Here is a 16595-nt window from a genome sequence, read left to right on the forward strand (position 1 = left end):
AAAATACCTCAAAAGTAGACCTTGTGTTTACACTCCTCCATTATTCATGGCCAGCAGTCTGTGAGGTAATGATGGTATATCAAGGACAGAATCTGTCTTCGGGAAGATGAAGAAGGTTACTCAGAGAAGGAGGAAAACAGGAAAATGTGGGAGACACAAACAAGGCCATGAAGCTCATCCCTACTCTCTGGAAACCAAAGCATTCACACCAGGAATCAGTGGAGAAACAATCACTGGGAAGCTGACCACCTGTTGCAGAATTGGGACACATTCCCTGGATTATAAACTTTTCTTGCTTGCTTTCTTTTTTTTTTTAATTGGTGTCTTGGAACTTGGAAGAGCTGACTGCTGGGTGGCAACAGCAAGCCTGGAGGTTTGGAAGTTGATGCACATCTAAATAATCTAAATAATAGTGACAGATGCAATGGAAGTGGTGGCCATTCCTTGAATTTCTATGAATGGTTTTCTGAAGATTTTCCTTCTAAGACCTGGGAAGAGGCCAGAGCTCTGAAGCACTTCAGAATGCTGAGAGAACAAGGCTCCTGGAGGGGAGCCCAGTGGCCAGTTCTAGCCTCTAGTGCTCACTTTCTTCCAGCAAAGCCATCACCCCTTGGAGGTTCATTTTTGTCTTCCACGAACTGGGCTGAGATTTCCTCCCTGCCTCACCAGGGGTGGTAAGCAACAGCAAAACCAGAGAATGACCGCTCACCTCTCAGAGGCACTGAAACACTTCCACGCCACCAGGCAGTCTCCCTAACACCCACGAACATGGACTCTGCTTTAGCTCACACCATCCTTGTGGCCTGACCACCACAGAACAACAGAAGACAAAATTCCCTGATGTTTTCGCTGTATATGTTTCACGAATGTAATTGCATATGTGACATATAACTTCCTGATACACAAAAATAAAAGACCAAATCCTAATTCATTTTCAACAGAATTTTCTTGAGCACCTACTATGTGCTAGATACTATGCTAGGCACTTCTGCATAGTCTATTTCATTCTATCTTTATAATTAGCCTCACACAGAGGTGTTATTATCTCCACTTATGCAGATGAGGAAACAAAGATTTGTGATGATGCATGGAGAATCCCAGCAAAGTCTCTTGATCCCCAAATCAAGTATCTTCCAGAACAAAATTACGTTCAAAGAAAATCAAAAGGAATCTAAGGAATCCCTCCCTTCCTCCCTCCTTTCATTTCTCCCTTTCTTCCCTCTTCCCTTGCTTTCACATGCTTTCGAGTGTCAGGCATGTGCCAGAACATTCTGAAAGCAGGGAATATTTTTGGCAATCCAGGGATGATGGCAGAGAACATGCTCTCATACTGGTGGGGTTTTCAGAAGCAGACAAGTATCGAGCTGGTCTTCGGATCTCATTGAAGAAACTATGGGCTGGATTATGATGGACAGAACATGGAATTCAGAGTCAGACAAACGTGAGTTCAAATTCTGACCCTGCCACTACCTGGCTTTGTGATCATGGACAAGTCACGTAGCGTCCCTCAGCCCCTCAGTGTTTTCATCCGTAAGGCAAATATATATAATAATCCACCACCTTATAGGATTGCCCTGATTATGAGCAAAATAAGATGCCCGGCGCTTGGAAAATGCTCAGTAACAGGAGATGAGGGTGTAGCCACTTTAACTATATCCTTTGTAAGAAAAGCCCTCGCTCTCCTGCCCTGGGCCGGGAGGTCTGTTCATCTGTCCATCCTCACACCCATCTCCTATGACCTCTCCCAGGCATCTTGTGCTGATTCTTCCAAAGAAGAAGCTGGGAGTATCCCCTCGCATCTGACACTGCTGAAACCGCACTCAGGTGGCCTCCGGCTTCTTTGGCTTTGAAACCCCTGCTCCTTTGGCTGTCGGGCGCTTCAAGCGGTGGAGGGCCAATTCGCCATGGCGGTTTGTATCTGCAGCCGGGCTGACAGGCTGGGAGAGGAAGGCGTTAATGTTTTCTGACAGGCGACCCCTAATTGTGGGAGCTTTTCTTCTTGGGCTTTCTGTGAAATTCTGACTTAGGCGAGCGGCATAACAAAATGGGAGGGCATTGAGCCCGGCTTGCACTACACTGAGCTGGGGGGAGGAGGGGGGTCCGGGGGCCGATGCTGGCCCAGCATTATTCATGAAGATTTTCAGCTGTTTTTGTCTTTTAACTAAACTTTGAGTTTGATCAGAGGGCTGGCCGGCCTCCCTTTCGCCAAAGGCCCCGCTGGCACCTGGACAATGGACGCAGACTGTTTTTCCTGGTACAAGAGCAGAGCTGGGGGAGGCCGAGGGCTGTGTGTCCTGGGGGTGGGAAGGGAGGGCTGGGCGGCGGGCGGGGGCAGGTTTACTTCTGTCCTGGTCTTGGGCAGAGGGGTGGTTACTGATAGAATTTCCAGCTCCCCCCAACACAGGCAGTCACCCTCTGACTGCTGAATTTCTAGGCTCTACAACTTCATCCATGAAAGTGCACACAGCTGCTGGTTCTCCCGTTTGCTGTTCAAATGCCACACTCCCTTCCCCTCCAAATAGCTTTCTTCTGCTCTGTCTCCCCACCGCACTCCCTCCTTCCAAAGGGCCCACTGGCTGGAGAAGGTTCCAGTCTACGAGTGTCCACTGCACTCCCTCCTTCCAAAGGGTCCACTGGCTGGAGAAGGTTCCAGTCTACGAGTGTCCACTGCACTCCCTCCTTCCAGAGGGCCCACTGGCTGGAAAAGGTTCCAGTCTACAAGTGTTTGGGTGGTGCTGCCTTTATTGTTATTATTATTATTGTAAATAACGACGGCAAAGAGCAAATAAGTGAAGAAAGGAGAGGGAGAAGGTGACTCGGATGATAGTTAGAGACCCAAAGAAAGGCAGGCGGAAGTGCTGCGCCCAGGAAAGGATTTAGGAGCCCAGAGGCGGTGGTGCTGGGCAGACCCCAGCGGCGGTGCAGCTTCCCTGCCTGCAGGGGAGCAGGGAGTGGGTTGGGCGCGAGGTGCTCTCCAAGTGCTCTCGCTTTTGGCAGGTGCCAAGCTTTTTGTCCCCTGCATCCACTTCCTGCCCGGACAGCCCGGACCCAGGGCCCAGTCCTCTCCAACGTACTGTGCAGAAAGTGACTCCCTTCAAGGAGTGCGGGTTGGCGCCTTTCCCCCCATCTCGTCCCCAAAATAGCCCTGGTCGCCAGCGCATCAAAGGCGGCTTTGTGAGCGGCCGCCTGCAGGCTGCCTGGAGGGGGGCGCACGTGGGACGTTCTGGGAGCGCGTCCCACTCCCCTCTCCAACCTCTCTCTCTTCTTTCATTCATTCTTCTCTCCTCTCCTGCTTTGTCTCTATCTCCCTCTTGTTTTTCTCCTCGTCTTTATCTCTCCATCCCTCCCTCTCTCCTCCCCTCCCCCACCTTTCCTCGTTTTTTCCCTCCTCCTCCTCTCTCTTCTCCCCCCTCCCTTCTCTCCCTCTCCCTCTCTTCCAATCTCTCTCTCTCGCTCTCCTTTTTCTCTCCATCTCTTCTCCCTCTCTCCCTTCCTCCACCTTTGTCTCTCTTTCTCTCTCTCTCTCTCTTTCTCTCTCACCTCCGTCCTCTTCCTTTTCCCCACCTCTCCCCTCCAAGCGGGGGACCAAGCTTTCTCTCCCCTCCCCCCCCACCTCCCCGATCCCTGCCGTCAGGTAGCCGGGCGAGGCCCAGGCGCGCGCTGCTGACAGCGGACGCATGCCTGCAGCCAATCAATGCCCGGATGCGCTGCTGCTTGAATAAATCATTAAGCCTGACACGCGCTCGGGCCCGCGCTCTGCGCTGCAACTTGCTTCCTGCCATTAACCTACACACCCTCTTTTGTAACAACCTAATCTTGCATACAAAGGAAGTAGGAATATAACTTCAACCTGCGCTGTAGCCCAGCCCTTGGCATTCGCAGTGGGAAAAAGAACGTTAGTGTCCGCGAATCCACTTCCCTCCTTACCTTTGAGTCCGGATAACCGGGAGTTTCTGAGGAAATCCGAAAACAAATCATTTCTTGGTCCAGGAGCGGAGAGAGGGAGAAAAAAGTTCAGAGACTTCTCAGCAATAAGAAAAGGGAAACAGCGCTGAGGGCATTTAGTACATCAGAGAAGCGTCCATAGTGTTTTAAAAAGAGGTCGTCGTGAAACAAGCTCGGAGAGCTCGCTCTGGAAGATACAAAATAAGACAAGTCCTAGAAATGTTGACAGAACTTAACCATGTGTCCCTCGCTTTTTAAATGAGTGCGTAAATGGATGAGGGAATGAATGGGTGAACGAAAGCATGAACGGCTGCCCAACAGCAGCATGGTCTTTGTTTATCTTGGGGGAAAGTTCCCAGCACCACCCCTCTACCTGGTTCAGGAAGCGCGTGAGAAGCGGTATCCCTTGTGCTGATAGAGTCAGAGACAGCTCTGAAGCCCTTTCATTTTCTATTCATCTGGTGATCTATGCAAGGGAAGGCATTTTCCAGAAGAGAAAACTGAAATTGACTTCTTTTACAAACTTTCAAGTAAGTCATTCCCAGCGCCAAAAGGTAAAGTGATCTTCCAGAGTTTGGTTTTGAATAGAGCTAGGTTCACCTCTGCCCTACGAAGTTTCTATGAGTCCCTGAAAATCTTACACAAAACGAGTATATCCCTGAGGTCCTGTGGGAGAATAACCTGGGTATCAGCCAGGGTCAGCAGGAGCCGGTAGCACACTTGAAAGGGCAAATGAAAAGAGTTTAATGGAGAGACGGAGGTGGGTGGAACTAAAGGAATCAAAAGGTTGCAGCACCCAGAGACTAGGAACGAGGGGGAGCCTTACCATCTCTGGCTTGCAGGGGACAGAAGAGGAAGCTATTACCACATCTCAGCAAGAGCTGTTGCTATGGGAGAGAAGCCTCCTGACAAGAGCTGTCCTGAGACCGAGAACCACTGCCAAAGCAACTGAGGAGCTTTGCAGGGAGGAGCGGGGATAAAAGTGTCCTGACCTGCCCCCACTCCTACCTCACAAATTCCTAGTGGTGCCTCCTAGTGGCCAAACCCAGCAGGAAGCCAGAGGACAAGAGAGACCTAGTGAAGAGGTCCACAAAATCAGCTTCCTGAGATGCAGAGCAGGGCAGGAGTTGGAGAGATTCCAGTGAACAAGTAAGGTCCCTGTCCTCATGAAGTGTACCTTCTGGTAGGGGGCAATTGATAGCAATTGTATAAACAAACAGGTGTTTTTTGTTTGTTTGTTGGGTTTTTTGTTTTGTTTTGTTTGGGTAGTACTAGATGCCAGGAAGGAGAAACAGCATAATGGATAAAGAGTGACTGTAGCTGGGGGAAAGCTGCTTTAGATAGGATGATCAAGGAAGGCTTCTCAGAGGAGGTGATGTTTGAGGTAAGGTGACCTGGACTTCCCCGGGAAGCCTACCTTGACTCCACATCTACTCCCAGACTTCTTTTTATGTGGTTTGTGGGTAAGCCTCAAATCTAGGCTGATTTAGATGCATCCATTAACCAGTCTCCATGAAAATGAGAGACTAGAATAACACCACCAAACGCTCATATTTACAAATAGCTTGTAATCTCCCCTACAAGGCCCTGTGCTAAGTGCTTTACATAGTCTCCTGTTGCTGCTGTGGGTACCATCAGCCCCATGTTATAAACAAGAATACTGAAGCTTAGAAGGAAGGGGAAGTCGATCCCCTGCTCTAACAGCCCAAGCCCTGCAAGAACAGCGAAGTGGAAATGCATGCCCTACTCTCTCTTTCTTACTAGTCTCAGTCCTAGCCCTTTGACGCTCTAGGCAGAGGGCGGGCCGGTGTCTTCCTTCTTCGGTGGGCCCGTCTGATATGAACTTGACATAGATATTTCTCCATGCACACCCCCCTACTCCCAACTTAACAATGTGAAAGGCAGAGTCAGGGAGGCGAGACGTGTGTCCCAGTAGCTCCAGCACAGCCTCTGATAATACTCGCATTCAACAGTTTTGCAGCCAGCGGCGGGTCTATTTTTTTCTCTCTGGCACTCCCCGCTCCTCCTGGTCCATTTCAGGCGGCTCCAGTCTGAATTCGGTGGTCTCCAGGCCATTTTTTTTTGAATAGGTAAGATTTCTCAGTCAATAACGTCAAGGCAGTTTTCTTCCCCAGCACCCTCCTCCCCCCAGAAAAGAAAGCGGGAGTTGGGGCTAAGACGGGGGAGAGGCCGCGACTGCTAGCCGCTGGGGTCTACGTTTTGTACTTCGCTGACAGCCCAGGGCCGCTCCAAAGCCCGCCGCGCAGCCAATGGGCTGCGGTGATTTATGGAGCTGACTAATGCTGGCTGAATGCGGCCTGTCAGAGCGCCCTGAATGGCTTCCCTTCGCCGCACAAGCCCCGGCTTTGTGTTGCTAAGCGATTAGAGCAGATGTAATGAGATTTTGCCCTTTCCTAGCTTCGGCAAAATTGTGTGTGTGTTTGTGAATTTTTAGAGTTTGCCTCCGCATTGTGGCAAACAACGGCTAACTTTGCCCCGAGTTTAACGAGACTGGATATCTCCCATTCAGAAGTGAGTAAAAGAACACCTGTCTTCACAAGGAGAAGGGGGGAAACATCCCCTTTGTGGGGACTGAAACATTATCCTAATGCTATATTCATAGCCATAAATGACTTGCTACACTTTCTTTGCGTACCTTATCTGGAAACTTGCAAAGGAGCTAAATTAAAAGAATAAGAAACGCATGGCGGGGGTGGGTGGGGGGAGAGGGGGACCCAGCTCTGGTCCTCCAAATGAGAAGATAAAAAATAAAGCAGGCATCACAAAAGCATTACTTCCCTCAAGTAAGCTCTAAATTGGCCCACTGCTGGCAGAAAGTCCGATTATTTATGGCGATGAGGAATTTACTGATTTTTTTTTTCGCCTTAATTACGCTCATCTCTTTGAAAGGGACTGAAGCCTCAATGTGCATTCTATAGAGGGTCATTTAGCAAAATGACATCAGACGCTGTGGCGTGCTCCGCGCATCGCGGCTTTAAAAAATGATTATTCTGTGCCACTAAATGGTATAGATGTACCAACACAGACTAGATTTTTAACTCTGGAAGACGTGCTGGCTCCCTGCTCTTTGTTGGGTTTTGTAAGATGCATTTTGCGCTCGGCTTTCCGCTTGGCTGGAGACACGCTAACTGAATCTGCAAGTAATGCAAGCGGCGAGCGCGGAGCCGGCGAGAGGCGGAGTAGGATTCTGATCACGTCCTTGCTAACTGACAAGAAGCAAGCCAGCCAAAAACCCACCAATTTCTTTTTGAATCTTGGTAATTGGGTACTTTTACACGCAGCTCACGCCATTCGGATAGAGTCACAAGCTTAGATAGGCCAGTGTCTCAAAGCGACCACACATTTCTAAGGCTTTTATTTAAATCTAACTCCGGTAAGAAATTTACATCATACGTGCCCTTTACTTAAAACCAATATGGAAAGTGTGTGCTGTGGGGAAGAGGAGTGGAAAATGCATGCCTGGCGGTGAAGGAAGAACACACCTACCACTGGGAGTGTGGACAGGGCTACCTCCCCCAAGCCCAGCCTCAGACACCACCATCCTTTCTCTCACCCCTAGTGTTCGTTATCTCATCCAGCCCTTCCACAGTTTCACGATGAGAAACTCGGAATTGGGGTAAGGGTTAGAAACTGGGCTGAGGACCCTCTCTTTCCAGTTCACTTTTGGAGGTATTTTTTCAGTGTAAAGTCATGTTATCAAAAGGTGATGTAGCCATTAATCACCACCCATTCTCTAGGTGTCTGTGTACATTTGCAACATGAACGTGGAGAAAAACCATATACGTGTGTGTGTGTATATATATATATATATATATATATGTACATTCATCATAGAATCATCTTGGATAGGACTGGTCACAGCACTTATCTTTGTCATTTCTGCCACTTAGCTTGTTTCTTCCCACCTTCTTCTCCCTCGCTCTTTCCCTTTGGCATTTTCATAATAACTTGGGCAGGGACAGTAGCGTCAAAGAAGACTCAGAGGCAGCTGATTATTTTCATTTGTAAAAAAAGAAAAAGTTTTATTATGAAACTAGTTTGTATAAAACAGGGTTATACATGGTTTTTTTTTTGTAAGTTTGTAATAAAACAGTAAGAAAAAAAAAAAGGCAGTGATAGAAATTTCCCAAAAGGCAACCCATCAAAACCAACTGGCTGCCACTTTGCGTTTGGACAGTAGCTGCATAAACTTTGTTCTTCTTGAACGGTATTTAATAACATCATTAATACATTAACAAAGTTTCTATAAAGTAAGACACATTGGTGCTGAAGTACATCTGGTGGCCTTTTGATCTCACCTATGAGGACAGTTCTTTACAAAACCACATAGGGAAAATGGCAGTTGTAAGGTTAACTACACATCTAAAATATGCAGAGGTAATAGCATTACATGTTAAAGTATCAAGATATACACATTTTAAACCATTTGTACAAAACTCTATAAATTTTTTCTCTCTCTCTTATGTACAAAAATATCTTAATATATCCCCAAACTGGTTAGGATAGATACAAATAGATTTTTCTTATAATAAAAAAAATTCACAAAAGATTGGAAGCATTCTATGATGAAAAAAGTAGAAAAATGGTGTGAGGGAGTGGAGCTTGGGGAGGGACCCCCCCCCCTCCTGCAGAGGATTGGGGTTTCAAAGAGCATACTTTCACTGCAGACAAATGTCCACAGCTTATCGGGATGGAGGATACAGAGACGAAAGACACCAACCCATTTCTAGAGGGCTAAGAACTGCGCTTTCGGAGGGGGCGGGGAGGTCAGCTCTGCCTGTTAGTGGTGGGTGGGAGTTTCTACAGGGCGTGTGCTGCTCCCTTCCGCCAGGAGCCCGCTGTTTTTGCACACAAGCTGCATTTTGTGCATTGACTCGGGTCCTAGTCACTCTTTCTATCTCCGTGAATGACTGGAGTGCACAGATACTGTTCTGAGCGCATTCCTGTTTTGCGAGAGCCTTGCTTCTCAGGCACGCGGCGCTTAGTTGGCGTAGGGGTTGGTTGCCTGGATTTGTTTGTTTTCTTCTTTTTCTCTTCTTCTTTCTTCCTTTTTCTCCCTTTCAACATCGCTGACGAGAAAGCACGAAAGATGCAGGTTGCGCGGTGGCCCTGTAACATAAAAACGGGAGAGGTTAGTGTGCACTTGGAGGCCAGTAGTGGGAGCAAAAGGAGGTTTGGAGAGAGATCTGTCAGGTAGAGCGCCTCTTTTGACAGGTCTTAGTACTCTGTTCCCCGCCTCAGCTCTACTCTCCAGTTTTGGAGACCTGGACAAAGCCACTCTCAGAAGCCAAGGCTGAAACTAACATACCAGGATTTGAAATCGACGGACTTTAACAAATCCTTTAAATCAACCCTCCTCCCTCATCTCCGTGGAGACAGTCCCCCTCCTACAGAAGAAAAAGGATGAATGCAAGAAAATCTCCCCCGTTCCCTCCATAGTGCAACCTACCTGCTTCCGAAGTCCATTCGCACCAGGGCCTGAGCAGGCCGAGCCCCTCAGAACCAGTTGGTGAAGTCGAGCAGTTCTTGCTCCTCGGGGCTGAGAGGGTCGTAGGAGCCCTCGTCCGACGAGTAGGATGAGACCGGCGACCCGGCCATGGAGTTCATGTCGTTGGAGTAGTTGGGGGAGATGGTGGGCGACAGGACGCCCGCCTGGAAGGCGGCGCTCACCGCGTCGTGCTCGTCCAGCAGCTGCTGCAGCGCGCGGATGTACTCGACGGCGGAGCGCAGCGTCTCCACCTTGCTCATCTTCTTGTTGGCCGCGCCGTTGGGGACGTGCTCCCGAAGGGTGGCGAAGCCCAGGTTGACCAGCTTGACGCGGTTGCGCTCGCGCTCGTTGCGGCGCGCCACGGCGGCCGGCTGCTGCTGCGGCAGGCTGTAGCCGAAGCCGCTGAAGTTGAGCCGGCGTTTGCAGCGCATCAGTTCGGGCGAGGACGAGCGCTGTCGCTTGACTTGCTTGGGCGCTGACTTGTGACCGCCCCCTGAGGGCTGGCCGTCGGCCGCGGGGCTCAGCTGAGGCGCCTGCGGCTGCGGCGGCGGCTGCTGCTGCGCGCTCTGCGCCGCCGCTGCCGCCGCAGCCGCCGCCGCGGCCGTGGCAAAGAAGCAGGCTGCGGGCGGCAGGAAGGGCTGCGGGCCTGCGCCGCCGCTCTCCATCTTGGCAGAGCTCTCCATGCGCAGCGGCCGGCGAGGAGTCGCGGGATCGGAGCGATCCGGGGACGCGAGGTGCGGGGCGCGCGCTGGGGGGACACAGACAGGACCGGGGGGCCACGAACAGAGAGGGAGAGAAGGGGAGAGATGAAGAGGGAGCCCGGGGAGAAGTTACAAAAATACAAAATCCCCGGGAGACTTCTTAGGGTGGGAGCAAGGAAGGTGTAACTGCTTCTCCTCCTCCCCCCTCCCCTCCTCCCTTCGCAGGTTGGCTTCGGGAGCCTCGCGTGGCGCTCGCGTGTGAGGCTGCCGCTAGCGCCTTCTTGTTTAAAAAAAAAAAAAAAACAGCAGAAGAAGCAAAAGTCGGTGGTGAGCGCGCTCTGCTGAGTCTTCTGTTCCTCTCCCCTTAGGGCTGCGCTCTCTTGCGCCGGGTCTCGGTCTCTCCAGCCGCGGCTCGGGCTGTTTGTATTATTTTGTTAACCCCCTTTCTTTCTTATTTCCTTCTTTCACTCGCCCTCCTTGGCCGGCTCCCCGTCGCTGCGCCTTCCACGTTCCCTGGCCAGAAGTGAGAGAGTGCTGGGCGGCTGGAGTGCGGCCGCCTTTTCAATGGGACACCCAGCCCCACGCGCAGCCCTGGCCCCGCCTCGCCCCCCACTCCCCGCTGCTGCAGCGAGCGGCTGCAGCCCCCCCCGCCCCCCTCCTCTTACCTCCTCTTCCCACCCCCTCCCTAAACTCCCCCTCCTCCCCTCCCCTCCCCCCGCCCGTCCCCCGAGCCCGTTCCTTGCAAACTCTCCATTCAGCCGGGTTTGTTGTTGCAGTGCGTGCGCCTGGCGCGTGCCGGACTCCCGGCTGAATAAACAGGCGGCGCGCTCAGGGCGGGCGGCAGCCGGGGGTGGTTCTAGAAGGGGGGGTGGGGAGGGGGAGGGCAGCGTCGCCGACGGGCCAATAGCTCTGGAAATTGGGGGTGTATGGGTGGAAAGGTTTGGGGTGAAGTGTCCCGGGATTCTCCTGAGAACTTGGGGAAAATCACAGGGAAGGGTTTGGGCAGAAAATGTGACACGGGGCGGTGTGGAAGTTGGGGGCAGTGAGGCTCCATTTTTTCCTGTTTTCTTCTCCTACCCCACTGTCACTCTCTTGGGGGTTTTCGATGCTCTTGGGAGCGGAAGGAAATTTGCTACTGAAGTTCAGAGAGATGGGGAGGACTCCGTGGGACTGTTAAAGTACTGTTAAGACTTAGGTTCTGGTCCCAGGGCATCCTCTCACTAGCTCCGTGACCCTTAGTAAGTGACATCCACTCTGAGCCTCAGTTTGCTCGTCTGTAACAACAGAAGGTTGGATTAGATGGTCTCTAACGTCCCATCCAGTTGTGAAATCTAGGATATGCCCCCTACAACTGAACAAGTGTGGAGGAGGCCAAGAAGAAGGGAGGTGATCGCTTTGAGGGGCGGTGGTAACCAGAGCTGTAGGGAGACAGGTGTGTATGGCCGGGATACTCTTCCAGGATGACCTAGCTGCCTGTAGCATCACCGCCGCGCCCCATCCCCCCACAAAAAAAAAGATTATTTCCGTACCGGCTAAGGGGGTGTATAAAGAGAGGAGCTCTTTGGGGTATTCCCAGGGTGGATCTGAGAAAGGAGATGGGGGGAGGTGATGGAGCTTGGGGGTGGGGGCGGAGCAGCTTCGCTGGTTGTTCGGCGCCGCTGCAGGCATCTCGGCGGCCTTGGCTCAGCCTCCATCCCGCCCCAGGCGTGTGCCCGGCGGGCCGGTGGCAGGCGACTGGGAGCCGAGCCCGGCCGGGCCGCGTGCTGGCGCCGCGAGGGAGGAGGAGGCGCTTGCAGCCGTCGCTCGGCCGCTTGGACGGCGCCCACCCAGGCGCCCTTCCTGGGCCCTCGGCCCTGGCCCTGTCTGGCCAGAGCCTGGTCCAGCTTCGGGGCTCCTTGGGACGCGGCGCTGCAGAGAAAGCGGACGGAGCAAACGGAGCAAACTACCGCTCTGGTGGACGGAGAAGAAGGAGACGGGGGCGCGTCTCAGGTGGCGTCTACACAGCCGGGAAAAAGCAGAGTGTCACCATCCGGTTGATTTGTCCACTAGGAATAGGCAGTTTGGGTTAGAGACCTGGGTACAGGGATGCTCGTTTTGACTTATCCCAATAATTGCTTCTCATTGAACTTCCCTTTGTGGAGATGGGTCTCTCTCTAAAAGATCGTGTGGGTGACCGGGGAACCGCCTCTGGTATGGGCGAGTGCTGTCGGAACAATAGTGGTGGTGAGGGCAGTGGTGTCGGGGTCCCGAGGTGAATCACATCTCAGCCTCAGTTTCTTCTTTTAAAACAGATGTGTTTAGGAAGCATAGGACTGAATGGGGCCAACAGAGATCAGTTCTGTAAACTTCCCACCCACACGGCCCCCTCCCCTACAGTAGCCTATGGCCTGCTGACCCCAAAGGACCGGGGTGAACTCCGTGGGATTTACACCTCTGGCCTCTCCCCCCGCCCCTCCCCCACCCCAGGAAAGGAGATGAGAGGGCTCCAGGTTACATGTGTCTCCTCTTCCAGGAAGTATAGGAGGCCATGAAGCCTAAACAGAGTCGCATTACCCGCTTTTCAACAGGAGGAAGCCTCAGACCACCTGGCAGGATACCGCTATCAGGCACATTCCGCAACCCGTTTGCCCCAGCTGTGCGCCCCGGGTGCGGGCCGCTAGGAGGCATCCACCCTCCTGAGCAGAATAGGGGCTGGGGTGGGGGGAGCGGGGCGTGCGTGGCGTACGGGGCGGGCCGTCAATATCAACGCATCTAAAGGGCACTATCCTTCACATTAAGCTGTATCCCTTCCAATTCAGACTCTATCCTTCCACACTTTACAAAGGCCCATAATCCTGGCTCTACCACCGTTTCGCGTTGTAACCTTAAACAACCGCTAAGGCCCTCGGTTTCCCCATCTGTGCCAGAGCGGCGTCCGCCAGCTCATTTCGAACCGTATCTGCGAGCGGGGGAAATTTGCTGATGGCCAGAACGTGTTCTCAGTATCCTTCTAGGATGCGGGCTCCACGGGTGCACAGAGATGCTCCTTATCAGGGACTTCAAGGCCAGAGCCTACTCCCAACCACACACACACACACACACACACACACGCGCGCGCGCGCGCGCGCGCGCGCGCCATGTAATGGGCGTTCAAAGAGAAGGGCCAACTAGTGAAGCCGCGCATTGTAGCGGCCCTACGCTTTGGCCTCCGCCCAGGAGAAAAGACAGCGGGCGCTGGGATCCTTCCGGCCAAAGCCACGGAACATTTGTCCTTATTCTTCCCGCCCCAGCCCCGAGCCAAAATCCCGTCCTCACCCTCCCCACTCCCACATCCTCAGCCTATTTCCTTACATGCTTTGCAGAACCTCCAGGAACCCAGGCTTTCTCTTCCTCCCACTCAACACAAAGAGTGCTCCCAGCCGGACGCTGTCCTCTCCACCTTCTCCAACCCTAAGGTAGAGCAGTCTAGAATCTTTCCTTAGGGGCTTAGCCTCGGCCCTTGGGGACTGTGCACTATCAAGGGTAGGGTTTTTGGGGGGGTTTTTGTTGTTGTTGTTTGTTTGTTTGTTTGTTTTGTGGTACGCGGGCCTCTCACTGCTGTGGCCTCTCCCGTTGTGGAGCACAGGCTCAAGACGCGCAGGCTCAGCGGCCATGGCTCACGGGCCCAGCCGCTTCGCGGCATGTGGGATCCTCCGGGACCGGGGCACGAACCCGCGTCCCCTGCATCGGCAGGCGGACTCTCAACCACTGTGCCACCAGGGAAGCCCTCAGGGGTAGTTTAACATGTTCTTCCACTGAAATTGGCGTTCTGGTTGTTACACCAATTTGGAGCAAAGGACTGAGGCTCAAGGGCCAATTAGAATCCTGCCTCTGATTCTGTGACCTACATTTGACCTCCCCAACACACACTCACACACCTAAGAGAGCTGCCACATACTCTCCCAGGCCCAGGGAACTCCGGACCTTATACTAAGGGATAAAGCAGAGGCTAATTTGCTATCCAGGCTCTGTTACTTCAGAGCTGGGAGTTTGAGCAAAGAGCCGACACTCTGAGTTTCGGTTTCCTCATCCTTACATGCCCATGGTTATAGCACCTACCTCCAATGGTTGTGAGATTTCAAAGAGATGTACGTGGAGCTCTCAGAACTAGGTCAAATGGAAAGGGATTAACAGGAATGGCCTTTTCCAAAACGAGGAGGAAGGCCCTGCTCACACAACCCACCCAGGAAGGGTTTTGTGGGAAGAGGACGCCTGGCTGTCAGCTTCCTGGAACCGCACTGTGCTAATTGCTCCAGCCATTGGAGATCAAATGCCACCCTGTCCCACCGTCCTTTTTGGAATTACTGGGTAATTCCTGTCCTTTTTGAGGAATGGTGGTGATGCTTGCTGGCAAACCGGGGTGATAGAGATAGAAACCAAGTGTTTGTTTGTTTGTTTTAAACACAAACAGTAACAAGTCAGATGGAATACAGACAAGCTTCATGGCTGGCAGAGGGAAAGGACTTCAGCAGAGCCAGTGGCCCTGCCCTCCAGCTGTCTGTGGCTCCTTTGACACCCAGTGGGCCTGACTCTGAGCAAATTTCCAGGCTTTTCTTGACCAGGACACTCAAGGTCCCATTTATCTAGAAGTGGAGGGAGAAGAAAACAGCTCACAACAGGAGGGTTCCATGCTTTCATTCATACATGGAGTAGTGGCACTCCCTTCGCTTATCTGTCAAGGCCTGCAGGAGAATTAAATCTTTTGTTTTTTGTGAATTCATTTTGCAAATTCTTCCACACGTATCAGGGGTTACCATTCTTGTGATGGGGAGGCAGGACACTCACCCTCTTTGGTGTGTATTACCCATACTATAGATATCCCAGAAAAATGGGGAGGTTCCTCTTTCTCCTCCAGTACAATAAAGGCCTCAGTTTCTGCACCTTCAGACCCCTCTTCTATGTTAGGGGATCCTGACGCTGGACCATACCTTAGATTAAAAGTACATTCAACACCAGGATCTGCGTGGGGAGATGACTTTCCTAGTGATGCTTAGCAGTCGGCTGCCCGGGAGACCTGCGGTGCTGAGGCCCCGAATCTCCCGCCACTTTCTTTCCACCCGCAGCTGAAGGCCAGGCCACCTTTGCTCACAGGCTACCCTCAGTCTCCGTAACTGTGCACCTTCTCTCTGCGGAAAGGAGCTAGGCCTCCTTTCTAAAAGTGCCTTTGGTGCTCTTTCTCTGGAGGGAGGGGAGTTCATACTGAAAGTGAAACTAGGTTTCCCATTGAATGAATCATTTAATACAATTATATTTACAGTGGATCCTGAATAAAAGGCAAAGGGAGGACGAAGATGAACGCAGGCCTCAGAGCCTTGATTTGAACAGGAGATTTTTGCTGCAGCCTTCAATGTTGGTGAGTGTTAAGCCCCATAAACCCGGGGTTCTTTGAGAAAAGTGCGCGTGCAAGGAATTCAGAGCAGACACCCACCTCCAGTAGCTGTAACACAGGGCCTCTGTCCTGGGATGTATGCGGCGCTGAGCCTGTGCTTGACACTGTCTTACCCAGGGGAGATGAGAAGTTCATTACTGTGAGGTCTGCTGTCTCCAATACACCCTTCCCAAGGTAAGTTCGGAAGCGGCGCTGCCCAGCCTGGGTTGAGTCTGACCAGCCTGGGATGGGCTGTTGCAGTCGGGGGCAGAAGTACACAGACCAGAGACCTGGCTGAGCTGCTTGGTCACAGCAGCCAGGCCTGCACCTGCATTAAGGAATCCATGCTCCAAACCAATCTATTTGCTTTTTCCATACGCCTTACAAAGGGGGGAAAAAAACTGGAAAAAAAAAAAAACAAAAAAAGCACAAACTATTATTTTCTCGTGGCTTTTTGGTGAAGGAGGGGAGGTCGGGAGGGGGAGGGGGTAATTTGCAGCCAACCTCACAAATCCTTTTGAAGTTCTTCAAATAAGGAGAAATAACGCTGCTAAGTCTTTATTTTTTCTAAAGCCCCATTTACATTATGATTAAATACCTTCCTCGGATAAGCATAAAGAAAGTCGTTAATCTATATAGCTCTCCAAAGAATCAATACATTCGAAACTTTTGTAGGATTTGTTACACCCTATTTTGTTACAGTAGACCAGCTCCTCTCTGTCTAGGCACATGGCTCTCCTTCCCTCCCCCCTGCTTCCCCACCTCCTCCAAGAAAGGAAATAAAGTAAAGGTCTTTCACGGTAAACAAAACCAGCTGATTCTTCACAGAGAACCCATGAATAGCTGGAGAAGAAAAAAAAAAACTTACAATAAATGGTGCATTTTTTCTCTGCTGGGTATAGTATTCAAGGATCAGGGCAGTATTCAAACAGAGGTCCATTTTTTGCTCAGCAAGAGAGTTTAGAAAAGGAGCGTGGGGTCCATTCAGCGCTTTCCCCCCTTCACAATCGCCGGGTTCTATGAAACCTATCTTCCATGCCTTGTCGGAGTGTTT

The 16595-nt window shown here is 51.7% G+C and overlaps 1 protein-coding gene across 1 annotated transcript; it reads right to left on the minus strand.

The window, feature by feature from the left end:
- Positions 1–8887: 8887 nt before the first annotated feature.
- Positions 8888–10432, minus strand: ASCL1 (achaete-scute family bHLH transcription factor 1). Its single transcript, XM_079937429.1, has 2 exons — positions 9416–10432; positions 8888–9075 (listed from the first exon to the last, which is right to left on the minus strand). The coding sequence occupies exon 1, from the start codon at positions 10135–10137 to the stop codon at positions 9463–9465; it is 675 nt and encodes a 224-aa protein (XP_079793555.1). The 5' UTR covers positions 10138–10432; the 3' UTR covers positions 8888–9075; positions 9416–9462.
- Between the last annotated feature and the right edge of the window lie 6163 nt (positions 10433–16595).

The sequence above is a fragment of the Stenella coeruleoalba genome (assembly GCF_951394435.1).
Source record: "Stenella coeruleoalba genome assembly, chromosome: 11".
Taxonomy (NCBI): Eukaryota; Metazoa; Chordata; class Mammalia; order Artiodactyla; family Delphinidae; genus Stenella; species Stenella coeruleoalba.

Bases quoted from the DNA above. Each gene is read 5' to 3' on its own strand.
- ASCL1 (XM_079937429.1), bottom strand. From the start codon at position 10,137: ATGGAGAGCTCTGCCAAGATGGAGAGCGGCGGCGCAGGCCCGCAGCCC.